This window comes from Macrosteles quadrilineatus, unplaced genomic scaffold (assembly GCF_028750875.1).
Source record: "Macrosteles quadrilineatus isolate MER2022 unplaced genomic scaffold, UCM_ALF_1.0 Scaffold_3__2_contigs__length_128488019, whole genome shotgun sequence".
Lineage (NCBI taxonomy): Eukaryota > Metazoa > Arthropoda > Insecta > Hemiptera > Cicadellidae > Macrosteles > Macrosteles quadrilineatus.
The window spans coordinates 94,448,185-94,476,091 of NW_026542596.1; the positions used below are offsets into that span (position 1 = coordinate 94,448,185).

Here is a 27,907-nt window from a genome sequence, read left to right on the forward strand (position 1 = left end):
TATAGTGATAATGTAACCTAAATATTTTTGACCAGACTTTGTCTTTGTTTTAATATAAATCGGTCTTAAAATATAATTAAATGTATCGTATTGTGAAGTTTCCTAGTTTCCGAATTTCTCGACCCCAAACGATTTCCACGAAATTGTGTGCTTTTTGTAGAATCAACGATGTGACGGCAACCCATAACCTTCAATGTAAGTAGAGAGCATGCACTATGAGAAAAATTATATTTTTCATTGTTACATATTTGTCACATAGTTATTGTTATTCGTGTCTCTTATGGACTGGTAAGGCTCCTGGTAAAGACTGTATTCTTGAGTTCCAATTTTAACCATTGGCTAAGACTGTAAACGTTTTATATATAATTTATTTATTGTCTACAATCTTTGGTGTTATTACATCCTATCTCCCAAGTAAGCCTACTGTATGAATAAACTATTGATAAATTCAAGTAAACCAGCTATTAGGGGTACAGTTTCTTAATTGGGCTACGCTAATATCAATTAGCGTAGACCAGTTAATGTTAAGAATTTTGGACCATTCACCTTACTAAAATGACATCAGCCTAACTCAATATCAAACTTAAACAAGACTATCCAAACAACTAGCAATGCCTACTCCATTCTTCACATAAACTTGAATGATGGATATAATCCGTAATTCATCTGTAGCCTAGGTTAAGATAGGCTTATGGTTTGTTATAGGAGTGAAAAAAATCACTTAACTTACACTTTCTTTGTCTGCTTCTTTGACTTACAGTTCAGCTGCATTATTTTTAATGTGGAGTTTGCTGATTAAATAAATAGGCTACAACAAATATAGGAAGCTCCTATCATCTCAATTAGGCCCTAAGCTGGGAGCTCGGTATTGGTAAAAAGTTTTGGATTTTCCCTTCATTGTTTGTGTTTGCATATGTACGTTCATGGTTCACTTTACCATGCATACAACCAAACATTTTGATAATTTGTACTTTCATAGGTAAAACAACAAATACTCAGTTTGCAAGGTACCAAAATACTGACGCTGATTTAAGATGCAACAAAGAAAGGGTCAAGAGGAAACGTTTCCAAAAAAATAAACGTTATTTTACAGAACTTTTAGAAGGTTAGTCAAAAATTTGACATATTATTTGTCTTAAAAATAGGTCATAAATTTGCTAGCTCATTGGTTGTCATTCGGGAAACGCATGCCTATGCTTCTAATATAAAACCTGCTTTAACTTATTTTTATCTTCTAACATAAAGATAAAGATTTGTTAGATTTATTTCAATTAACTTAGCTGTGCAATTTATGCATGATTTTCATCCTCTTTAATTTACACTTTTATTATTATTTTCAGTTTATGGCGATTGTTCAAAAGCTGTTGTCAGTGAAACCAGAGCATCCGTAAGAAAACTAAAACCCGGTGATGTTTCAAGAATTGCAAAAAGTCCAGGTATTGAGTTGGACCATTTGCACAAAATAAAAAATAAACATCTACCGGCACTCAAAGATCAAGCAAGTGACAAAGGCAACAATGCAACGCCTATTTGTAGTATCCCACTTGGATCGATAATTAATTCATCTGATGAAAATTTGAATTCCAGTTTAAGTGTATCCATGAAAGCTCCTGAAGTTCCTACGACAGGAACTGTTATAGGCCTAACCCAAAAAAGAGATGACTGTCAAAAATATCCCTCAAAAGATGACTTGCCAAAAAATCAATCAACAATTACCAACCATGTTCGTAAAAAAAACGATGTTGTTGTGAAGGAATTAGAGAAGGAATTGCATGAACACCTTGATTCTTTTAATGATCCCATAGAAGCTGGTAGCCTCTCTGTACCTCCATCGAACTTTGTTACACAAGACCTCGCAGAAGAATATGATCACGAGCTTCATAACGAGGATCTGGAGAACATAGGATCTGATACGCCTGAAAACTGCATCCTGTCGTCAACTCTCAAGCAAGAAAAAAGGTTTGATTTAAGGCCTAGCATATTATTATTTTATTTTATTTTATTAGAGTACATTACAGCAGCTTGTCAGTCAGCAAATATAACACAAATAGCTCTAAGGTGTCAATGGCCATTTGATAAAAACCCGTAGCCTTCTTTTCAATCCACATAAATTTGCTATTACACTTTATGTTATGTCATGATATGAGAAGAAGTGTAGCCTACCTTTATCACCAATGAAATTACGTCATCCCATTAAAATATTTCTATTAGGCTATGGCTTTTTGGATTAAAACACACAAACGCATACAGACAGACATCGATCCGTAGAACTCATGAAACTCAGTCTACTACTCAGAAAAAGTAATGGATTCTAATACTTTCTTCTGAACATTGTCTTGTGAACATTTTGTACTGCCATTTTGCCTGATACTAATTTCTTGCATAGGCTACCTTATAGTGACCTTTTTAAAACTAACTGTTAAAATTCAAAGTACATACACAAATATTTAACACAGCACCTGATATTCCAGGAAAAAACCTTCATTGGCTGTTACCAAAGAAAAACTTGCCAAAGAGAAGTTTTCACTGCTCGAGAAAAAAGCAAGAGAGCAAGCATTTAATACTACTCTTCTCTCGTACTTGAAACTTTGTGTAAGTATCCTAAATAATCCAGGAAAATCGAGTGATACGAACGGGGTTTTGACATTTTCCAAATTTAAAAAAATTTGTTTATCCCTTAAAACACTGAAATGCCAAATTTTAATTGAAACCACCATGTAGAGCTTAAAAAAATAAGTAATTTTGTATATTGAAGTGCTGTTGTACAGTTAAAGGTAGCCTAATGGAGAAAATTACAAAAAACTTCAGGCGTACTATGTTAATTTACATGTTATTGTTATGGAGAAAAAGAAAACATTTGTAGTCTACTTGTTTATAAATTACCGGTGTTGATATAATTTGGCAAATTCATTAAATTTATTTCATCCTATACTATTAACATTTGGTAAAAAAACCGCTTTTTACCTTACTCGTAGCAGCAAACCTAAGCACTCGTTAAATACTAATGTTATTTAAATGGGGAATAAATATGTCTTGCTTATAAAAATATTTTATAGTACAATCCAATCAGACGAATTGATATTCAATGCGGTTTGCAGGTTTGCCGCGGCTGGGGTATTTTAAAAAGAGGTTGAGTTAAGGTCATGATTTACACTAAGAGTTCGACATTTATTGAATTAAGATGCACACAAATGATAGTGATATTGCCTAATAGTAAACTTAAACAAGGAATCACAAACCTTTTTTTAGTTGAGTGTTTGTTAAACAATACAACGTTTGCAATCAAACAATATCATGCAATAAGGTTTTTAAGGAAAGTGAATCCTTTCGGTCTGTTGCCCTCTAGTTTTGTTTCACTCCTTTGTAAAGTAATATGCCTCTTACATTGTGTTCTTTTTAGCAAACTAAAATGTTTTCTCAGGTCAGCTGCAACTACTTAGCCCGAGGTCTGGCCACTCTCCATTACTACAAGCATCGCAGCCGGATTTCTCAGAAACACCCAAAAATCACAGACATAAGGATTTTTGAAGTTTTGATGCAAGGGTTTGCGTCAAAGGTAAATAAATACAACTGCATCAATGAGACCAAAGTAGTCTAAATTTGTGTTTGTGTTAGCAACGTTTAGCAGAACGCATCAATAATAGGAGTTTTTGGTAATCCATAATGTTGTTAGGACCTACTTTTAATTCATTTTTGATATAAACTCGCTAAAAATTTCATGATATCCAGTCATTAATTGAGTGAATATATAATAGGTGCAATTAGTTATCCTAATTGGCATCAGCTATAACAAACTCTTAGTTAAATCTAGTTACAATGTATACAAAAAAATCACTCCTACTTCATCACCTCCTTGGATTGAAACTTCAGTGAGAGTTTGGCCCTCCGACAATGCCTTTAGATTCTGCTGTACCTTCTGCAGTTTAAAGTTTAGTCCCTAGTCAATTAAAGACCTTTTGGACTTTGTCCTTCATCTAATTCTTGATCTACCTAGTGGTTTTCTTCTTTTTGGGTGTCCCAGGAATAAATTCTTCTCTCCTTTACACATGTTTTGCACACATCAACCCCTCTTGACTAATATGCTCAGGCAAGCTAGCCGAACTCAAATGCCTTTCTACAATTTCGTATTAGTAAATTAATTTTTGTGATAAATTTGCAAAATAAATTTTTTGAACTTGTTTTGATCTCCAACAGGCTTACTTCAACAAATTGAATGAGGTTTGGAACATATCCGTACAATGTGGATTGAAGCCGACTTTGAATATGTATGCTATTAAACTTGAGTGTGCCGCAAAATCAGAGAAATACAGAGAGCATGTGCCAGAAATCATAGAAGCGCTACAAGAAAAGGTGAGATGAAATATTTTATTTGCTATTTTTTAAACCTAGATCTTAGAGTAAATAAAATTAAATAATAATAATCTGATAAATTGAGAAGTGTTTTTAAAAATAAATTGCACGAGTGTGATTTCTCTAGTAGTAACATCAGCAGGGTTAAGTCTAAACAGTGTTGCCACAGGGTGTCCACATTCTGGAAAGTCAGGGATAGTCATGGAAAGTCATAGAAAAAAATTTTGGTCATTGAAAGTCAGGGAAATAGGCAAGAAGTCATGGAAAGTCATGGAAATTTCCAATTATGGATGGATTTGAGGGGACCATTCAATGTTCTAGTCAGCCGTAACCCGGACTGTTGTAGCATTTTTCAGGATTTTTCACAAATGTTCGACAATTCAATTTATTACAGTTGTATTATTTTATGAGTTTTCGGTTTGTTTTAGTTCATTGTTGTACCTATTTTACTCCATTGTTATCTGTTATTACATATTTCAGTATTTTCTGCAAAATAACATGTCCAGGCAGTATTATTTGTATGTGTATGTTATATTATAATTTGCGTGTAAAGTTCGTGAGTCATGGAAGTCAATGGTAAATGGTCATGGATAGTCATGGAAATGAATGACAATTTTTTTGTGAACACCCTGTGCCAGATTCGCCGGCGTAAATTATCGTACAAGCAGTCCAAAATTATCGTTTTTGGGGCAAAATTATCGTACACACAATTTTCTTTTATAATAAATTATTATAATGTAAAACAAGCAAGTCGATGATTGAATGGCCGAAATTTTACTCTATTTGTCTCTGCTGCCCACCGTTTTTGCTCTACCAGCCTACCACTGAGCTAGAAAAATGAAAAATATAAATTCTTCCGGAGGCAGCACACTATCACACACACACGGAATCTGCATCTCTGCTAGAAAAAAATTGAAACGCTGTAAAATTATGGTATTTTGGTTCTCAACTGGAAAAATCAACCAGCTCATTGCTTTATTTCATTCCCCTACTGAAAATGTACTGAGTACAATAATTAATTGAAGGTACAACGTAATCTACCCCTAGTACAAATGGCGGCCAACTTCTCTCAAAATTCTCCTATAAACACTTAAGTTGGTAGCAAATGGGCCCTCTCTAACACAGCTGATGCCTTTGCAAGGTTGCCAGATCGAACAGCAACGAAGTGATGTTACCGTTTTTCCATATATTAAAAGTGGGAAACATGTTTAAATGTATAATAATCAATATGAAATAGTTTATTTTCTAGCCCCCAAAAAATAATCGTACATTATGACAAAAAATCGTACACAACGTCAAAATTATCGTACAATTTTACAAAATTATTTTTTATAGGGAAGGAGCAAAATAATCGTACAAATACGATAATTATCCTACACCTGGCAACACTGAGTCTAAATCTCATTAGTGGCTATGGGAAGTTAAACACCCCTATTAGTTTTGATTTTGTAAATATATTTTTTTTTTGTATTATCTTAACAAATGTTATACGTAAAATCGTCAACGACAATAAAGCTATCTGATTATTACCCAATCCATTATATTTTTTGCAGAGATACCAGTTAAATGACATTTTTGTAAACTGCACCTTCCTTGGAAACCAGAGGGAAGTAATATTGAAAGCCATTCAAGAAGTGGACCCTGGATTTAAACCCGTCGTCCCTCCTCCCTCTATCTGCTACTCGTGTGCGCTACTTCAGGACATCAATGATCTACAGGTAGGCTAAGACATTTTACACCTGAAATTTTTTTTATCGCAGTTTTCATGGAATTTGTTTTAGCTCAAGTAAAACAAAGAACAGTGAAGTCAGTTGAGATTCCAAGATGACTTGCTTATGCGCAAGATATTTATAAAATGAATTGTAATGAATGCTTGGGTAGAACTGTATACTTATAAAGACAATTAATTGTGAAAAGAAAAGAGACTGAGTTATAAATGAACAAATCAACTTTAATTTCACCAGAAATTATCAGAGTTCGTTTAGGAAACTTTCAGCCACCAATCATATCTAAGCAAGGACACCAATTGTATTTTTTCAGTCTCCGATTGTGCCTGACGATGAATGATGTGACTGGTCAAATCGATGTATGCCTAACATATTTTATATTTACTGTCTTTAAATGTTGACTGTATAAGTTTAAATATGTCGAATAATGCTGGAACACACATTTTATTTATTATAATCCTATTTAATCTGTCTTTAGAAACTTTTTACTTTTAGTGCAAATGTTGGAAATTTATTGATTTGGAGGATAATATTTGTTTGAACCATTCATTTAGGTTATTTGACAAATAGATAATCTAGATTAAGAAGTTTAATATTATGAGGGCATTACCAGACATTTTCATTAGAATTTATTTTCCATAGGGCCTATGGCAAAAAGTTCCATACCTATAAGGACTATTACATACACTGCCTTTCTTTCATGGACACATTCAGGAAAGCCATTAGGATACAACATGGGCATAACTCTGTTATCAGGTAACCCATGCATAAGAAGGCCTTTTTAAACAATGTTTGTAACCTATTATACTTATTATGTTTCAGGGGAAGAATCCTCACCTTCAATCACAAGTGGAGGGTATGTTTAGCAAGGAGGACTTACAATCATTTGCAAAAGAACAGTTCAACAATGAATTTGCCCACAAAATTAAAGTAAAATCCATTGAAAAAAGACTTGAATCAGAAGAAAACTTGAAGGTTTATGTAAGTACTGTTTTTGTTATTTCCTTTTTGACAGAATGTGTCAATACAAAATTTATGAATTCTCGATACCGATACTGAAACCTGATAAATTGATTCGTGATACCGATGCCATTTAAAAAATTTGAATGTAGAGATGATCAATGTATCTTTGTTACTGATCAGCTGTTTCATTAGTCAGAATCGTTTATTAAAAGCCCAATAATCAAAGACAGCTGGGGCCAGTTTCGAACCAAAAAAAAAACAAAAAACAAATGAATTTCCTCTTAAACTGGTCACTGGCACTGTATTTGATAAAATGTTAAATGTGATCATTTCACTTTTGAATTGGCGTTTGTAATTCAGTGCTGTTTGTTTACAACTATAAATAAATAAATTTGTACTACCTACGCTACACTGCCATCCTTGGAGATATGATACATCAATACATTACCGAAACTTTTTTACCAAACAGTCACAGTAACATTAAGAATACAACATAGCATGTAAACATTTGCATATTTGTTTCTATTACAAACTTTAAGACTGATTCATTATTTCAGCGACAAAAACTAGAAACGATGAGAACATCATGGGTGAATGATCTGAGGCAAGGTTTTGACAGAGATTTTGCTGTTTTGGAAATGGGTAAGAGATCTCGACACAGTGTCAGTTTACTTCCCTACATGAAAGTGCTACATCGGGATAGCTACGTGGAGATAATGTTGAATGTAAGTTTTCAATAAATTTGTTTCTAGTTAATCAAATCAGATCAGTAAAATCAACAATGTATGTAGGCTATACACTTTTTCTGCCCCACCTTAATACTCGTATGGCCCTAGGTTCTAGTTCAGAATCTTTTTACACGTTTCTCAGGCTAGGCCTAGAGGTTCGTGCCATTATTACTTAGATAAAATCTAGGCCTATTGGTGATTGGCAGAATGTAAACTTGGGACCAAATTACCATGCTCTACCACTAGACCAGCTCGCTCCCATGTGTACACATTAAGATTACATCCAGCTAATCTATACTTTAGATTCCACTTCAATCAGACACCTTGAAATATGACCCTCATTTGTACTAATTAAAGTCAGAAAAAAATGTTGGCATTTAAAAATTGTACTACCTCACATTATTTCTGCAAAATTAATAAAGTAACCATAAAGGAAACAGCTGTAAGAGCCAAATAGCTCTCTCTAGGTTAACACTTAGTGATTTATTATGATTGCATGCCTGCCTATGCTTAGCACTGCGAATGTGTGAGTCTTCCTCAGGCAACCATCCGAACAGATTTTTTTTAGGAAGAGGTTTGAAAATGCATTTACGCACACATGTGGCAGGCCTGTAGTGTGGGACTCCAACGGGTTTAAGACCCAAAGACTACCCAATAGAAACAATTTTGATTTCATCAATTCAATTCAAAACTTCTTTATTTGTTTCATGTACAGCAATACAATAAATAGCGTCACAGTTCCTTAATCTAACTCAGTACATTGCATTGAATTGTTCAGTTGTGAAATTGACAGTTATGTAGGATCAGCATTCACATCATTTAAACCGTACAACTCTTCAAAAGAGTAAAATGCATTTCCGATTAAAAAACATTTTGAGTTAAATTTTGAACTTGTTTTAATTTTATATATTATGATGTGATGAATAAGAAGATCAGTTGAATTCTTAGCCTATGGTGATGATTTTGTAACATTCAAACATTGTATACCAATTTGTTTTAGGAAATAACCCGTTTGGCAGAGGGATCAGAAACCTTCAGTCCCTCTACTTACATGCTGTACAGAGATCTGGGGGAAGAAGTGAGAAATAGGTGAGGACATGCTACAAACTATGTTAAAACTATCAAGTCAGTACATTTGAAGCAGAAAAAAAGTGCTTACTATTAACAGAAGTTGTAACAAAGAACTTTCTTTAGTTTTAGGCATCTCAACTAAATAGGTGTTCATAACTATGATTAATTCACAATGTTAATTTATTATTTTTTGTTGGAGCTTCTCTTACGATTTTACTTCAAATTTAAATTCAACACTGTTGATCACTTACCAACTTAATGAACCCCCCCCCCAAACCCAATTCAATCGCCCGATCGATTTTTTCCTAACTACCTACTGCGTAGTCTCTGGTTTAAAATTATTTCAATGCTTAAAATTAATCAACAATAGTGGTATGTTGAGGTTTTTTTGAGAAATTATTGATGTTTTTGTTTCCAATTATTTAATACGCTTCATGGTTTTGATGGGTTTACTGTAAAGAAAATAGAGCAGTTAAGGTGTTAACAGAAAATTAGTTACGCAAAGTATTAAAAGTTGGAGACTTAAAAGAAGAGCTGAAGCAAGATCTTGAATTTACAATTTTCAAATAACTCCCTTATGTTTCAGATACGTGTTCAAATTTAAGAAAAACCAGGGGATCATTGATAAGACAAAGTTGCTGTATGACAAATACCTCGATTGGTATTTAGACCCTTCAACAAGGGATGGCAGAAGTTTGAACGGTCGACAGGAGTGGCTACAACTGGTACATGAACATCAAAAAGGCCCCACGATAGTAAGTTTACATACCTCTGTGAGATTGTTTCCTATATAATCAACATGTGTATGTAGTATGTTAGGTTCTGTCCTATACAATTTAAAATTGTGTATACAGTTTATATTAGTGAAAAATATATAGTAGATTGAAACTTCACTCACAGCTTTGTAAATGAGAGTACTGTAGTTTAGTTTTGGCCTAATGAAGTGTTTTGTCCTAGTCCATTGGCAATGGCTTTTGGCCTAATACTGCCTTGCTGGGGATCGGAAAATTCCTTTACAACATCATTGTGGGAGATGTCAAAATTGATGTCAATATTCTCAACAAAAACAACAAAGAGTAAGTGTCCATTTTACAGTTGGATTTTAATACTCAATACTGTAGAATAACAATAATTGGATCATTGACAAACTCAACAATATTAAAGCTGTATTTGAAATTTGAGTCATTGTGCCTAATGGCTTGTGGATTAACACGAGTGATTACCGTACTACGACTATCTGCAGTACTATCCTGAAAATTAGACTAATTCGTATATACCAAGGCAAAAATGTGGTTCGGATTCCACTATAAACTGTAGGTCCCTTAGTTGCCATTAGCTGTTTGGGCTATTAATTAACAGCTGTGTCTAAGGAATGTCGGCCTTAGTCACTAACAAGACTACAAGATCGCGCCACTCGTCCTAAACTCATCTCCATTCATACTTGGCTTAAAATACCTACTTTGTATGGTTGCCATTTCATTAAAAAGTATTAAGTATTAAACAACTCTTATCTTTGATATAGCCTATAAGGAGAATAATTTGTATGGTGATTAATCCTGTCTTTCTTTATGCCTCAAACCATATTTACCCTCGATTTATTTGAGTATTACTCAGTCAAAGTAAATATAATTTTTAAATTAACTGTTAAATTGATTAACTAAATGCAGAAACCTTTAACCAACCACTTGTTGGTTCTGAGACATCAATTTATGTGTAATTTTCAGCATTCTGATGGCCGTAGACACTCTATTTTACTGATTTAGGTTCACCTCTAGAATTCTTAAGGTAGTGAATTTTCATGCCCGGGTTATTATGGTTATTGTTATTATTGTTATTATGGGTTATTGTGGAACTGATAGGCCAACTAATTATTGTGAGTTGTAGTACCATAAGTATAACTGTGTCATGAGAGAATTGCTCTAAAATGTTGACACAGTGTGGCAGCAACAGTTGTTTGCTACTATTCTTTCTTAAAATTTCACTTGGAATATTTTAATTTTCAAAATTTGGATTGGTCGTCAAAATAATCAGTCTGAATTTAGTAGTTCACTGTGGGCACATGCACAAATTGGCAACACTCATATGACAAATCTTTTGAGTCAGCATTAAAACTTTTATTTTATTTTGCAACTATTAAATTCTACCTTGGTTGTTGAAGTTTTCAGTGACAGCTAAATATATACACTCTAAGCATGTGCTAATTATTATTTCCAATGCCAGAATGTACTTTTTCTCATTCAAATAAGCATGCGATTCTTACAACTCTGTGTATCCAATATAATTTTTCAGGGTAAAACCTTTAGATTAACAGTAAATACTGGCTAATCCAGCTAGTTCAGGACATCATTAGTGCAAGGTAACTGAAAATGCTGGTTTACTGAGCACCATTAAATAAATTGATTACTAGGATAATGCATTGCTAATATATAAACATATCCCATCCTCAGTGAACGATTGCCTGCATATGCTGCCTAGGAGGCACATTCTTAATCCGTGTTTACATGTAGCTAGTGGGTGGATGACCTGCGTCAGGTTACTTGAACAGTAGAGGCAAGTAACCTGCCTACCTAATGGCCTCAAGGCTTTAGGGTGATGCCTGATGATTGAATATGCCTAAGTAAGCATTTACTCTATAAATGTTGAAGGCACAAGTTACCAGCCTTCTACAGAGTGTATCGGCATCAAGGAGTGAAGAAAGTGGAAGAAATCAAACCTCACCCGGTGATCTCTAAGCTGTTTCGGTCTGCTGCTGAGGAACACATAATGTTTGACATAACTCAAGTGCCGATGTTGTCACCACCACTGCCGTGGGTGAACCACAAGTTTGGAGGTTACCTTACAGCCAAAACTGACATTATCAGGTACGAATCAGTTCGCTTTTGATTCAAGGTCATGCACGATATCCTGCATCTTGTAGGCCTATAGTTATCGATTCTTAGAGTCTCTAAACTGATTAGTTTCCTGGCTATCTAGAAAGATTTTAGGGGTTGGACTGCTATCTGGAGATACAGCAACAACCTGACTGTCTTACACAAGTCACACTAAACTATGTGGCAAAACAATAAATAAACAGAAGTTATCAGTGTGGAAATAAAAGATGAAAAGTTTTTAATTTGTACTTTTACAGATGTATTTCAGTGTTTTTGTTAGAATTATATATCTTGGGGTTTTTGTAGGAAAATTTTCTAAATCAAAGGTTTGAAATTTACAGCAAGTTCAAAGTTTTCTGTGTACACGTTGTCAAGTAATCTGTGTTTATGTTGCACTAATACAATCCGCAGTACTATCCTGATAACTAGGGTTGCTTTCAGAGAGGTGAAAGCCAGTTGAGCGGAACAAACGTAATTTGATATTTGTATAAGTAACTAAATGTAAAAAAGTCAATAGATGTACTAATGCTGGTTTTATTGTTTAAAATTATAATAATTCAGATTTGTTTTTACTACATCTTGTTATTCAGATACCTCTTCCAAAAGTACATTATGGTAGTTTTGACCAGGAAAATATTATCAGTTAATTTGGTGCAACACAAATAAACAACTCGATCAATTACCTAAAACCTGCACTTTACCTTCCTAATCTAACCTTACTTCAAAACACAATGTAGTCACGAATACTCATAAACCCCGACCTACCTTCCCCACATGCCTAAATTAGATCAGTTTTCAATCTGCGTTTTATTAATAAGTGTAATAACTTACTGCACCGTCGATGTAATTCAACATAATATACCTGTGATGTATTATCGGATTAAATATCGATTTCGATTCGGTTCAATATATTGCTTATTAAATCCTGATTTCTTACATTGGCTGTTTCTAATCAGCTGGAAACACAAATAGGTTCATGGTTTAAAAACGTTTAAAAGAAAAGTCTAGAAAGTTCATAAATACCTTATGATTCTCTTGTTTACATTTTTCTTGTAAACAAAAAACTTTCATATGGCTACTTTAGTCCCATAAGCCTAATGTTAAAATTTGGAAATTTTAAGTTCGTTTTAAATTGCATTAGCATTATCTAATTGAAATTTGTTTGTTTATTAACCATCTCACTATTAGTCTAAGTAATCTTGTTAAGTTTAGCTGAAATGTGTTATGCCGTTATTGAGTGATGTTGCTTTATTTGTTGCATTGAAGTTGATCCCAAAGAGCTACGCTCGCTTCGCTCGCTCCGCTCAATTAGACCAATTTGTAAATAACAACACAAAAATGTGGTTTGGATTCCACTTTATAAACTGTAGGTCCCTTAGTTGTCATTGGCTGTATGGGCTATTAATTAACAGTCCTGTCTAAGGAACATGTCGGTCTTAGTCAGTAACAAGATTACAAGATCCCTCCACTCATCCTATACTCATCTCCATTCATACTTGGCTTAAAATACCTACCTTCACATGGTCACCATTTTAGTTAAAAGTATTAAAGTATCTTTTCATATGTTGTAGACTCCCGGGCCAAGCTCTGCAGCAAAGACAGAAGCTGAAGGAGGCGTCTGCACAACAGCTGTTTCCCCCCCTGGACTCTCTCAATCAGCTCGGCTCCATACCTTGGAGGGTTAACAAACCGGTAAACAGTTCATAGACATATTCTGTTGTCGATGTTTAGAGATTTTGCAGTTCCATGTCTTTGGTCGACGAAGGTATAATTTTGATAGCCTTGGTCAGGGATGTATCAGAAATGTTTATTTTACAACCCCATGATCAGTTATGAAGTTATGATGTGTGTAAACACTGCAGCGGAGGTTTAAAATCCACAGTTACGGGGGTGATGTAGGTGAGGAGAACTTAAAACTCTGTTAAGGAATCTTGTTAAATCTAATGAAATGAACACAAAAGGAAAATATACACCAAAATGCTGACTAACCAGCACAGATGTTCTGAATTATAGACCAAGTGAAAATCTCAATTTATAAAAATCATCTAGGCCCTAAATCCTAATTTTGAAATCTTAAAGACTGCCTTTCCTAAACCAAATGCCAAAATTCTTGGTTTATCGGCTCTTCCAACAGGACTCTGTTCTTCAATACAACAAGCAACTCCCAAAACTGTCCCCTACATTTAGTATAGAGGCCTTAAACCAAGAATCATCTACACCTGTAGGTTTAAGCACAACGACAATAGAAGTTTTCGCAACGATTGCGTTAAGTTAGTCTTTACAACACGAGTAGAAGGCGAGTGCCTTAAAAACTTCTACGAGTGTCGTAAAGACTATTAACGCGAGTTGCGTGCACTACTTTACCTACAACTGTTTTTTTAATTACTAACAATCTGGATTTATATTACTAACAATCATTACTCATAACTTCTTAGAGAGGTTATGTTTTCGTTGATTGGCATTGCCACTGAAAGTGATGCAACGACTTATTGTATAATCAGCTGATTTCATGTATTTACGTGTTTGTAAATTCGGTTAATAATACGTTACTATTTTCAGGCAATAGGTTCTGTTAGCAGCATTCTTACCATAAATACTGTATCAGGTACAATTAATTAGGGAAATATTGCATATTTATTTGGACAACTGAATAATATAGTGAAACAGTTAATTTACAGTTAGATCTCAGCATCGAATATGTGGTCCACAACGAGTTGGGTGAAACAATGGTTAAGAGGTTTTCAAAATAAACCAGAAGCACATTTTCATTTATCAATCTGATTTTGTTTCGCCCATTTAATGAATTGCTGGTATGTAATGTCATACCTTTGTTTCGATTTTGGTGGCAAAAGATTAGCACAAACAGTTTGTGCTCTCATTTCCATCTCGTCAACTTCACTTTCACTAAAACTGAAATTTTTTATTTAGTTTAATCTACCTTCCTTTAACCACCAACTTATGTTAAAATTACGCGAGTATCAACAGGAACAAGATGGATCAACAATTAAAATTGTCAATTGATCAGCTGATCAGCTGATTAGTTGACGTTCAGAGCATTACAGTTTTACTTCTATTCTCTCAATCCTTGAATCTCATTGGTCCATTATCCGTGTTGTTATGAGAAAAACTATGCTGTTATGAAATGAAACTATGCTGTTATGAAAGTAAACAGCTGTTAAGTGAAACTTTTCAATTCTAAGAACTGAACTGAAATGGCTACTTTAAAAAACGGTCGTAGGTAAATTATTGTTTTACAACACTTCCAGCCTACTCATCCAACGTTAACAAATAATTCCTCTTAACAATTTTGATCCCCCCTATTATTACATAGCTTCATAAAAAAATTGTATCTCATAGGAACTGTCAAAGAAGCTGATATTGTTCTGATATGTTCTACATTCAAAGCCGATATTAAGCATCTTAGAGTCAAAAGGTTGCCAGTTATATGCTTAAAAAAGCCAGACGCTTTTTTGGCTGATTCGGACTCAGCTGTCCTTGAGGGTGTTGGCTAAATGAACAGCTGGTCTTTGTCAGAATCAAATCTACATCTCACTATGATTCATTCTCTGTCTTTATTCATATTTGGGTTAAAATATGCTCAGTTGTGTCAATGTTTATAAGGTGTTGGACACTGTGATCGAGGTGTTCAACAATGGAGGCTCCGCCAAGCTGGAAATACCTGCTCCGTCTTACCTGTGCCCCGTGGCAGAGCCGATCACAGCAGACATGAATAAACAGGAGAGGTATGAGGCGTACAGACATCGCATCACCCTGCGAAGGCAACGATCAGAGATGTACAGTCTGTGGTGTGATGCCTTGTATAAACTATCCCTGGCCAACCACGTGAGTCTTAACTCGGCTATACAGTGTCTAGCTTCTGTAAATATTCAAATATTGTTTAACTATTTTGTGTTATTATGAATGTAACAAAGAGCACAAGGGTTTTAATGCTTTGTTTTGTAGGATAATAGGCTTACCTGAGTGGAAAAGAGTCCATGGCACAAAAAACAAAAACATTATACATACACAAACATTAGAATATTTCATTCTCAGTTGTCACTACTGTAACAGCATTTTAAATCAAGGAAGGTTTGAATTGGGCAGAGAGATGTTGGACATTATGTTGGCCAAAATATTCTTAAGTTTAGTGTTTCTTGTACTAGGGTCGACTCTCTCCTATTAAGGTAAGCCTGCAATCCTCTTAAAAAATATTTAATTTATTAGTTTGCCAAATATTTTAGGCCCAATAGGCTGGTTTAATTAATAAATTAAAATACCCCCGCTACAGCAAACCTAATTTCCACTATGGGACGGGAGTTTTTCCTATGCATAAAAAGGGTTTGTTTAAAAAAAATCTTGAGTATTGTAGTTACTAAAAAGACAAACAAAATCAAATTTTACCGTGTGTGGCACTGATTTATAAAAACAAAAAAATGGATCTTTGGAGACAATATTTCAACTGTTATTGGAAAATATTGTTGTAGCCAATTTATTTGGTTGAAGGAGTTTTAATTAGGATAAAATAAACTTGTTCGTGTAAGCCATAGCAACTGTTTATGACCCATCAGTTATGTCAGCAACAAGAAACGAGGTAGAAAAAAATCACTTGACGGCGTGTTTTTGACTGTTGTGCTTTTCAATAAACACTTGATCTTAAACATTTCTCTCTTTTCCACCTTTTACTTTTATTTGCTTTAAACATGCCCAGTTATGCTCCATCTTAATTGTTGATGAATGGAAGTTATGTTTGTTGACAGTTCAGGGACAAGATATTCTGGTTGCCGCACAACATGGATTTCCGAGGGAGAGTGTACCCGGTGCCGCCCCACCTCAACCACCTTGGCGCTGACATGTCTCGGTCTCTGTTGTGCTTCGCTCAGGGCAAACCACTGGGTCCGCAGGGTCTGGACTGGCTCAAGGTAAGAAGGGTTTGGTGCGTTCCCATTAAAGCTTATCTGGGGAAGCAACTAGTTTGATAAAAGTTATCGTACAAGACATTAAAGAAATTTTGCTTTGCTAATAATCTAAGTTTACTAATTTATTTGTTTTTTTCTGTAAGAAAGATTGTCTTTTAGTACTATTTTAGGAGAAAACATGAACCTAATTGATTAAGCTACTTCTCACTTTGTTGAAAATGGAGTCCGTGATAGTGAGCCATTTTAATTAGTGTGTAGGGTGTAAAGTTTTTTAGTTTTTTTTTAAGGAAAGTAAATATAATTTTTTCTGGATTATATCTTTCCCATACAGGGATGACTGCGAACCCATTCATTTGGTTGAAAGAGTTTTTATCAGGATAACATATATTTGACGAATTGAATTATTTGAAATCTGTATGTTTCCCATTCTTTAAATAATGAAATGTTTACCTTGATAAAATTAGTCTACAAATGTTATATACACTTTTTAATGATAATACTTTTTAAATCTATTAACTTTAAAAATGTACAGCCTAGCTATCAGTTATGCTGTTAGTTTAGATGTTAGCGTTATTTTAGGTCCAAATGCCCTAGAGTATAATTTAGTCCTTTCTGTTTCAGAAAAACTAAACATCTTAAGGCATATTTGGTTATTATTAGTATTTACTGCTAAATATGAATTGACACAGTTTACCATGCACAACATAACAAAATTAGGCTGTAAATATATTTTACCGGATACAGTTTTACAAACTAGCCTTTTCAGTTTTTAGAATTGAAAAAAAAATCACTTAACCACAATATTTACTTTTACTGCACTGTTGTGGTAAAGTAATAGACCAATGGGGTTCAAGGATTCAGAGAAAAAAGTAAAATTGCAATGCTTGAAACACCAACTTATCTGCTTAACGAACAATTCATATTCATTTGTCGAAGGTGAACTAAACGATTTGGTAACTATCAGTTGCAGAAAGGTTTATTGAAAGGTTTAATCGTAAATACACTCGTCGATTTCTACTTTGTCTTAAAAACTATCTTTACGTGATCGTTGAGTAAATCACTATCAGCACCTCTAGCAAAATTATACCCATTCACATTCTTGAACAAGTGTAGGTATGTAATATGTCTTGAGGCTAAATAAAGAATACCTTTGTTTTAGATTCACCTAGTAAACCTTCTTGGGACCAAAAAGCGAGAGTCAATCCAGGCTAGACTGGAATACGCAGAAACTCTGATGCCAGAAATACTAGACTCGGCCGACAAACCTTTGACTGTAAGTTGTGTATTATCTCTTGTAATGTGATAATTGTATTTTTAATACGTAGTGTTTTTTATTCAATAGATAATCTTTTGCAATTTTGTTCTCGAGTATACTAGCAAGTAGTTAATCTCCCTAAAGTGAATGTTCTTTGTAGCTGTGATTGTATATTATACCATTTTTAAAAGTTTATTTTAGACATTTTCTTATAACTTGTGTAAAGTTATTTCAATGATTATGTAACCAACTTTCGTTTTATATGTTTTACAAGACAGTTTTATATGTGTTAATGTAAAATTTCCCCCTAGAAATTAATAACTTGTTTGGTGGTCACAGTTATGCTATTTTTAGTTTTTCCCTCTTTGTAGGCATATTTTCTTTTATTTCTTTAATCCATCGAGATTAGTTTAATTGTTCCACAGTTTTTTCATTGATCCTATGGACATTCTTATTTCTATTTTCTGGTTATTTGAGATTTCAATACCGTCCAAAGAATGAGAATAATTCCTTTCTTATTGTACTTACTGTTACTAACAGTTACCATCTCCAGTGTTTGTTTTGTGTGTGTGCAGGGCAGCAAGTGGTGGATGGAGTCAGAATGTCCGTGGCAAACTCTCGCTAGTTGTTTAGACATCGCTGCAGCCGTGCGTCACCCAGAAGGTCCGCAGCATTACGTCAGTCACTTCCCTGTACACCAGGACGGCAGCTGCAATGGTCTGCAGCACTACGCAGCCCTGGGCCGGGACGAGGCTGGCGCCTGCAGTGTCAACCTCATGCCTCAGGAGCTACCTCAGGACGTGTACGGCTGCGTAGCCGCCTTGGTAACTAGGACTATAATTGCCGTTTACAAAATACCTTTGTCCAGACATATCAACACTCATCTGCGAGCAGAAATGTCACACCAGGGTTTTTTTACTTTCTGTTTGGTACCTTGTATAACTTGTTGCTGCTAGTCACAGCTGCGGTCCCAGTAACACAATAAGATAACTACCAGAAAGCTTCGGATTAGTAATTTGTTTTTGTCATTTACTCGTCTGGTAATCCGTTGGCTGCCTCAAACTCCTTTGAATGCAAATTTGCTTAGGTCAACTTGGGATAGTTATTTCATATATGTATGACGAAATTTCGGGTAGCGAGACAAAATTAGATTTTAAGATACGTAATAGTCATCTCACCTGAAATTCAGTCACACCTTAAATTTGTCCAGATAGCCTAGCCTACATAGTAAAAATAGTCAAAATAGTTTAGGGTAGTAAAACTTTTGAAAACCAATTACACTTGACTTATCATCAAGATAATACAGGCATATGGAATAATACAGGTCATGTGTAATCCCGTAGAGCTCCTGTATAAAGGATATAGTATATAGCATTTCAATATATAGTCTTTACCACACAGGTAGAACGGGAGAGAGCGAAGGACGCTGCAGCAGGGGTAGTTGTGGCCAAGGAGTTGGATGGTTTCGTCCGTCGGAAAGTCATCAAACAAACTGTTATGACAACGGTTTACGGAGTAACTCGTTTTGGAGCAAGACTTCAAATCGCTAAGCAACTTAAAGGTATTACTCTACATTTTGCTGTACATTTTTTCCCTTATCAAAATTCAAACATACAGGGTGTGGCAGAGTAAGGACTGAGCTCCTGTGAGTAAGGACTCTCATAGTACTCAGGAGAGGCTGTGTAGGTTGAAGGTAGTTCTTGGACACTCTTGGTATTGTTCTCATCAGTCACTCACAGAATACTGTTTCAGTTCCCATCATAGTTTGGACAGGATCACATTGAGATGTGTGTGTTTTATCAACCACTAGTCATTGACCACGACTAGGTGACCAAACGTCCCGGAAAACCGGAATTGTTCTAGTTCTTTGTTGCAACCCATAAAAATATTCTTTGGAGGATGAAAAATTGCAGAAGTATATAAAAAATCAATTTATGGAAATATATAAAAGAGTTATAGAAGTATTTAAATAATTTATTTACTACATGAGCATATTTAGGCTAAGTGGGGAGCGAGCTGGTCTAGTGTTAAGAGCGGGGGACTTCAGTTCCTGAGGTTTGGGGTTTAAATCCTGCCAAATTACCAATGACAAATGACAATTGTTTATTGCACATAACATCTGTTACAATTATTACAAACTTAATACACAGACAGGTAAATTTTCAAGCTTTCTAATATATAAAAACTAAGATTTAGCCAGTAAGGTACCCGAACGGCCATCGACATGATGTTAAAACTAGCAAAGAAAAACCAGTTGCACAACATGCCTTATCCCACAAACTTCTATTTGATGACGGTTTCACCATAAAAGCTCTAAAATCATTGCCAAAGAACCAATGCAATAGTTCAATGCTCAGAAGATGGGAATTAGCTTACCAGTTTGTGACCAACTCCAGAAGCCCACCTAACCTCAACATTAGATAATTATCCTTATATCCTCACCCTCACAGCTAACTCTTAAGTATTTATTTTCATGGACAAAACTAATTTGCTTTTCAATATACATATTACATGTAAATACAATATTGCAATGTGCCTGTATTTAGTGCTTTGTGTAGTGTCAGTTGGACAACCTGTCAGACATTTTGAATTCAAACTGTGTCATCCTATTTTAAACTGTTGTTCTTGTAACTACCATCTAGGCCTACTTCTGAAGAAGCCTCTGAAAGAGGCGAAATATCAAGTATTATTATGTGTGTGTTTTATGTGTTCTTTGACTCGTCTGCAACCTTTTATCAGGTGAGTTAGCCGTGTCCTCTCCATCCTATATATTTATTCAATCCAAGCTAAATGCTTTTTCCTAAAATCATAAAATATGATTAAGTATTTTTGGAATTGTAAAATATAAAATTGTCCAAACATAATGAAAATGACATATGAGTTAATATGAAATAGTTTTGAACTAAATTACTTTCCTATTTCATGATTGACTTTAAATTTCAGATATTGAATCATTTCCCAAGGCCTTTGTGTGGCCTGCTTCTACTTACTTAGTCATCAAGACGTTTGAAAGTCTCAGGGAAATGTTCAATTCTACGAGGGAAATACAGGTAAATATGTAATATGAACAGTTTTTAAACTTATATCACCTGAAAAACAACTCAATACCTATAACTCATTTACAGAAGCTGAGAAACTTGCAGGTAATCATTTTTTATAACAATTTTAATTTTTTTATTTATTCTGTTTGTGGAGTGTTTGTACAGTCCTAAAAATATTTTAAAGATGAGTATTGACAAATAAATTCGATCAGAAATCTCAGGAAGGCTTAAATTTAGTCTGATGTTCTTCAACATTAGTTTGTCAATCAGCAATTTGATTTTGTTGGTTTGTTTACAGAGTGTGCCAGACTAGTTTCTCAGTGATGCTATTTTACAGATGCTACTGTATTAGTAATATGATATGATGTTACAGGACTGGTTCACAGAGTGCGCCAGGCTAGTTTCCCAGATCTGTGGTCAGAACATGGAGTATGTAACACCTCTAGGACTGCCTGTAGTGCAATACTACACTAGACACACCAAGATACATGACATGGGTGTCAACAAGTTTGGACATCTGCAGGAATACTTTCCTATCGACATGTTTGAGTGAGTATTTTGGCTTTTCAATTCAAACATATTTTGAATATTTAGAATGCATATTTTTCAACGTTATATGAGGTTAAAATAAACAATTTATCTTTTCAAAAAGTAATCTGAATATAAGAAATTGTTGCTTGTTCAACAATTTAATTCTTGTAACGGTAAAATATGTTGGCAATACACAGTTTATCTACTATTAATCAGCAATCAGACTACATAGTTTCAGTAGTCAGGCTAGTTTTGCCAGAGAAGGCAGCCTTCCGACCTCCACCTTTACCCAACGTAGCGCTGGTTTTGGCAGCCGCCTATGTGGGTAAATAGAAGGTGGAGAATCACTCTGAAACTGCTGTGGTCGAAAAGCGGATTTTCGAGAGACCATCTCCGGAAGCCGATTTGCTTAGGCGGCGGGTTAGCTTTGAAGTTGACTCGAGTCCGTGATCAACAGCCCGCGACAGCAGATATGTCTGAGGGTCCAAAGGGAAGGCAAAATATTTTAGGTGACTGGTCACTTTGTCCGAGAATGGGTTAAGCCGAGGACCGTCTCCTGTTATGGATGTGGCAAACCCGGTTTGACAGTGAACCATTGGGGATGTCAACCGGGATACGGCAGGCCAGCTCAGACATCAGGAGGTCAACTGGGAAAGGCCACCCAAAACGAACCACCTCGTAAGAGTGGTGGTCCAAGTGGCTCGGAAAACTAAACAGCTTGGTTGGTAAAGTAGATGGAGAACGGCTGATTTCGGAGTCAAGGCCCTTTGTTGAAGTTGTGCTGATGGGCAGCATTAAGGCATTACTGGACACTGGGTCCGTCGCTAGCTTGGTTGGGCGAGGAGTTGCCGACCATATTCAACGTCAGGGGGTAGAGCCTTTTAAGAAACCCGCTCCTCTGAGGATGGCAGATGGGACACGGTCGAGGGTCAAGTGTTCGTTCCGGTTAGCAGGAGAAGCTGCGGGAAGACGGTGGATAGAGACCCCTTGTACGTTCCCACTCTCACCACGGATATGTTTCTGGGTATGGATGATTGGTGACGATTGGGATGAAGGTGATAAGAATGGGCATGGGTTAAGACTGTGCTGGCCAAGTGGGGTGCCTAGACAGTGTCAGAGTTAGTGACGAAGACGATGGAGATCCCTGTCTTATTCCTGATGCCGAAGTATCTGACACCTCGTTGGCTGGTAGTAGCATGGATTTTGATCCCGCACGTTTGATCCGCTGGTTTCCTTTAATGGAAATGGGTGAATCGGTGGCTCAGTCGGTAGCGTCACGGATTTCAAAGCCCAAAGCAGCAATGTCGTGGTTCGGGTCCTGGTCACTGCCACAAACATTTTATTAGTACAGTTCACCTTTTACTGTACCGGCTCACCCCTTGCTTTGCTGGATACGATCCACGCACGGGCAGTTAGTCTATGTGGATGGGCAAATGCAAGGTTAAAAGAGGCCGCCAACCTCTTAAAAAAAAAAAAATTACGAGACACCAGTTGCTGTAAGAATTTTATGTAATGTTTATTTTTGTGTCAATAAATATTTGATTTTGATTTGATCATAAACTTGCTAGAAGTATTGCCGTAGTAAACCATTACAAAGCACCATTTATATATTCCATATTTTCAGACGTCCAAACGTGATGAAACAAAAGAATGCTTTTCCACCCAACTTCATCCACTCGCTGGACTCCTGTCATATGATGCTGACGTCAATATTCAGTGAGCAGAGAGGGATAACGTTTGTCTCCGTCCACGACTGCTACTGGACACACGCAAGCACTGTCAACGTCATGAATAGGGTAATACGCCATCAAAATAACAGTATCGGCTTTATCAACAATGATTGATGGTTCTAATTTATTCCTTCAAAAACATTATGCGCTGTACTTCTATAGTAAATTTTAACCCAACCAAAAATAGTAGTTATATTTATCATGTGTTGGGCAACTATTCATTAGTTCTACACTGGCCTAACCATTGTTGATGCTATCTGAAAAAGTTTGACGTAAGATAGCAGGCTTACAAAACTAGAACTATTAGACCATTCAGGATTCAGACCTAAATGTTAAAAATGTCATTAGCGTACAAACATTTAAGTATTCATTATCTTTTTGCAAAACTTACACTTTAAACACTTAACGTTATTTTAAATCGTTTAGTAATTTTAAGATGGTGTTAGGTTTAAAACTCTTCTATTTTTTTTTAGTTCTACATTTAATAGATGTTCCCTTATCCAATAGATATGTCGGGAACAGTTTGTTGCTCTTCATTCCGAGCCGATACTGGAAGAACTCTCCGAGTTTATGCTCAACAAGTATGGCTATGACCAAAGGTAAACAGCTTTGTAATATCTTACTAGATTGTTGAAAATGTGCCTTGTGTTAAGTTTAAAGATAAGGAGGCTAATTTTTTAGATTGCTTCAAAGATATGGGTGTCCTCTCTTGATCTTGCATCAGCCCATTCATTAAGATTCCAGGGCCTTTGTGTGAAAGGTAGCAGATGACAAATGCAGAGCTTTTTCACTCAGAAACTAGTAAACCTATAACAGTTAGTATTAACACTGTGATGTGAATCCAATACATCATTGTCATAGTTCTAACATACAGCATATTGTCCCATTGACGCACCAAAGTTACACAATATAAGAAGCTCGGGATACAACGTTCTGTTTCGAAAATGACTACTTAGTAGTCGAAACTAGTCAACAGAAGTTCGACAGAGGAATTGTGGACGTCAAGGTACGTAACCTGTTATAAATAAAGAAATGTTTCCTGTTCCAAATGCTTTTAAGCAAAATAAAAAAAAAACAAAAAAATAAGTGATGGATTATTGGAAAATAAAGTAAAAGAAAAACTTGAAAAACTTTGAGAATTTTGGGGATTTAACCGTGTTTTGAATAAAATATTTAATGAGGACACAGAAAGAAAAATAATTTAATAGTTTGTGGAGATTCCTTTTGGTCTTATCAAATTGAAGGTGAAACACTAATCAGGACACAACACACGACGGAAGGACTTGTTACGCCAAAATACTAACAGAATCTGGTGAATCCTTTAAAGAACATTGAATCCTCATTTTATTTCCGTAGCATTAAATTTTACCCTGTATCATGACCTTTCTGTCTAGCTTTTAGCTAGAGACACTTGGACTACAAAGGTAAAAAATTTCTATGCTAACTTTGAACAGGAATTTTCTGGTTAGATGCTATGTGCGGTTGGTTAGTAATTGTTTGACTTCTTGCATGCGCAAAATCCAGAAAATAATTGTTCCTAGCAATTTCTTATCTAAGTCGAGTGAAGTGTAGCCGTAGTGACAGAATTTGCCTGTGTTTTTTTTTTCATTGTCCTTTCCTTTCTTGTCAACCAAACCTTAAGTAGATCTTAGAAACTTTGATAAGGACTAAAACCTTAGCAATGTGACATACAAGTAAAATAATTTACCTTCAGACACTTAACGGTAATTTGGAGACATTTACATAAACTATTTGTCATCACTGAAATTATAAGAAGAAACGTTTTATAATTTAATCTTCTAACTGTTTGCTCCAATTCCTCCTTAATCTGTCAACATTTCTATTTCTTAAATTTATTCTACAGGGTGTCACAAAAAAGTGTGATGGGCTATACAGGACCTAATTCTACATGCAAAAATAAGTCAAAAATGAAGAATAAATCTTTTTGGATTTCGGCTTAGTTTAGCCGTAATCCGCCATTTTGTTTTTTGGGGAAAATATTTATTATTTCAAAATCCCTTTGAGATATTTTTACGAAACTTGGCAAAATTGTTTACACTATAGTAAGTAACATTTACAAAAAAATTATTATTTTAACTTTCCAAATTTAAAAATGGCGGCCGTTTGAATTTTTTAATGCCAAATTTCATGAAAACCGGTACCTAAATCAAAATTTTGTAAGACACAAAAGTTTTAGTATTTATTATGACAAATCCAACAAAACAAAAATGAATAAAATCGGTTCATAAATAAAGAATCTGTGTTTATTTTAGTAATTTAGACTGAAATTATTAATATTAAAATGTATTAAATGTAATGTAATAATTTATGTAACGTATTAAGTAATTTCAGTCTAAATTACTAAAATAAACACAGCTTCTTTATTTATGAACCGATTTTATTCATTTTTGTTTTGTTGGATTTGTCATAATAAATACTAAAACTTTTGTGTCTTACAAAATTTTGATTTAGGTACCGGTTTTCATGAAATTTGGCATTAAAAAATTCAAACGGCCGCCATTTTTAAATTTGGAAAGTTAAAATAATATTTTTTTTTATAAATGTTACTTACTATAGTGTAAACAATTTTGCCAAGTTTCGTAAAAATATCTCAAAGGGATTTTGAAATAATAAATATTTTCCCCAAAAAACAAAATGGCGGATTACGGCTAAACTAAGCCGAAATCCAAAAAATTTTATTCTTCATTTTTGACTTATTTTTGCATGTAGAATTAGGTCCTGTATAGCCCATCACACTTTTTTGTGACACCCTGTATATGGTTTACGATTTAATAAAAGAACATAGCAATCGCTTACAAAAAATGAGAGAAGCTTGATAAAATTAATGACAGTTTTTTATGTTTTAGAGAGAGAAATGAACCAAACAACCCATCATCGCAGACCAAGCAAAAACTTCATGATGTTTTAGCTCAGGTGCCTCAGAAAGGAACTTTTGTCCTGGAAAATGTCTTGGATTCTATTTACTTCTTTAGTTAAATCTGTGATAAAATAGGTAGTTTAAATCTTTAAGTCGTAGTGCAATACCAATTTGTTGGATCATTTTATTACACTACAAAATTGTTTTGCTCTGAGGATTCAAACATACCAAAAGTTTGGGATTATAGTTACAAGTATTGATTGTTATAACTAGTTGATGGTTTTCAGTGATCTCAGTTATTTAAGTTTAGGTATTTTGCAGAATTTCATCACTTGGCATATATTAAGTACATTTGAGAAATTAATAGAATAGATTTGTGCTGGCCTGTGACACACTTTATGTTTGTGTTGCGGATGTAATCGTTTAGAAAAAAAATAAACAACAACTCACTTATCTTGGATGAAATTAACTTCAAAATTTGCTACGAGACGAATGTTAAAAGCTTACTAGAATCATACTTTGGTTCTAAATTAAACACAAATTGTTCAGTGTAAGCAATGAAAAAATTGATCAAATTTCCAAAGTCAATGTTGTTAGAATATTTTAGTATACTAAATTACTGAAGCGGTGCCTACTTTTTTTTATGATAAGTTACCATAAATGTGAAATGGTTCTGATTCTAGTCACTTGATATGTTCTAAATTCTGATAATCTATTCTGCAGATCAAATGGACATTAAGACTTTCACAATGTACATTACACATGTAAATGGCTATTAGGACATTTAATTGCATTGTTCTTTAGTTATTTTCCATGTCATACCTTATGGTAAGGTCTTTTCCTGCAATGTATGATAGATTCTTCTTATGATTCTGTATGGTGTAATAATGAAAGGTAATAGTTTAATGTACTTCGACAGAAGCTGATAGTTTGATAGTTATGGCCACCTTTAATTGTTATTTTTCAATAGAGACTATAGTCCATTAATTTTAATATTTAGTAATTTAAGTCAATCCTGCAAGAGCAAAACTAAACATTTTGTCAGTGTTTGGAATATTTCTATGCATCTTCATTAGATGTGTTTTTTTTTTTTCAATTTCGTTCCAAATCATAGCTGGGAATATCATTTTATTCATAATATGTGACTAACTCTTACAATACTGTATTATACATACCTACATACAACATACTTAATTTTGTAAGTCACCCTTTCATAAAAAAAGACCAAATTGTTTTTCGAAAAACACATTAAAGAAGAAAAAGTTGTGTTACCTACTGTTGTGCCTTATTGTTAACTGGTATTTTTTACAGATTTTTTATTTATCAGAAACAATGTATAGTACGCAATATGTGTGTTTCTTTTATTACAAATAAAATGATGAAATTTGTCTCTTGGTTTTTGAATACGGTATTAAGAAATGAGTTTTCTTTTTGAACTTTTAATGCAAAGAAAATTTATAAAATCCAGCAAATAATTATCAGTTAATTATAATCACTACTTTATTACTATAAATTGCCAATAATGTAGGTACTAAAGTACACTGCATGTTCACCGTTTTAGTTCATTGCTTGTTGATGCGATTTATATCTTGTAAAATATTAAATTGTACATAATATAGTATTATTAGTGATTTTTTAGTCACATTAGCTTTATATTCTGTGTAAATATGAAATACATTTGTTGTAAAATTTACCAGTTTGTTTCTTGTATCAACCACTTTTCACAATAAATTGTCTGCGTAGCTGAGTGAATTTCTGAAGGTCGCTGGTTCAATTCCAAGTGAGATCGTTACTAGACCCAGATGTTATTTGTCATTGAGCTACCTATGATTCCATTTAACAAAAGA

General features: G+C 34.6%; 1 protein-coding gene across 2 annotated transcripts; it reads left to right on the forward strand.

Annotated features, from left to right (window-relative positions):
* Positions 1–27,735, forward strand: LOC128990539 (DNA-directed RNA polymerase, mitochondrial-like). 2 transcript variants are annotated; one of them, XM_054412945.1, is made up of 24 exons: positions 1–195; positions 980–1,105; positions 1,341–1,959; positions 2,472–2,592; positions 3,422–3,556; positions 4,195–4,350; positions 5,904–6,068; positions 6,900–7,058; positions 7,598–7,765; positions 8,769–8,857; positions 9,426–9,594; positions 9,797–9,915; positions 11,485–11,700; positions 13,281–13,401; positions 15,331–15,552; positions 16,467–16,628; positions 17,785–17,898; positions 18,456–18,704; positions 19,282–19,441; positions 20,824–20,930; positions 21,295–21,470; positions 23,077–23,248; positions 23,690–23,781; positions 26,050–27,735. In XM_054412945.1, exons 1-24 carry the CDS (start codon positions 81–83, stop codon positions 26,177–26,179), a joined length of 4,062 nt encoding a protein of 1,353 aa, XP_054268920.1. In that variant the 5' UTR covers positions 1–80; the 3' UTR covers positions 26,180–27,735. The 2 variants fall into 2 exon arrangements, with proteins under 2 accessions (XP_054268920.1, XP_054268921.1); XM_054412946.1 differs by lacking the exon at positions 980–1,105.
* The last annotated feature ends 172 nt before the right edge of the window (positions 27,736–27,907 follow it).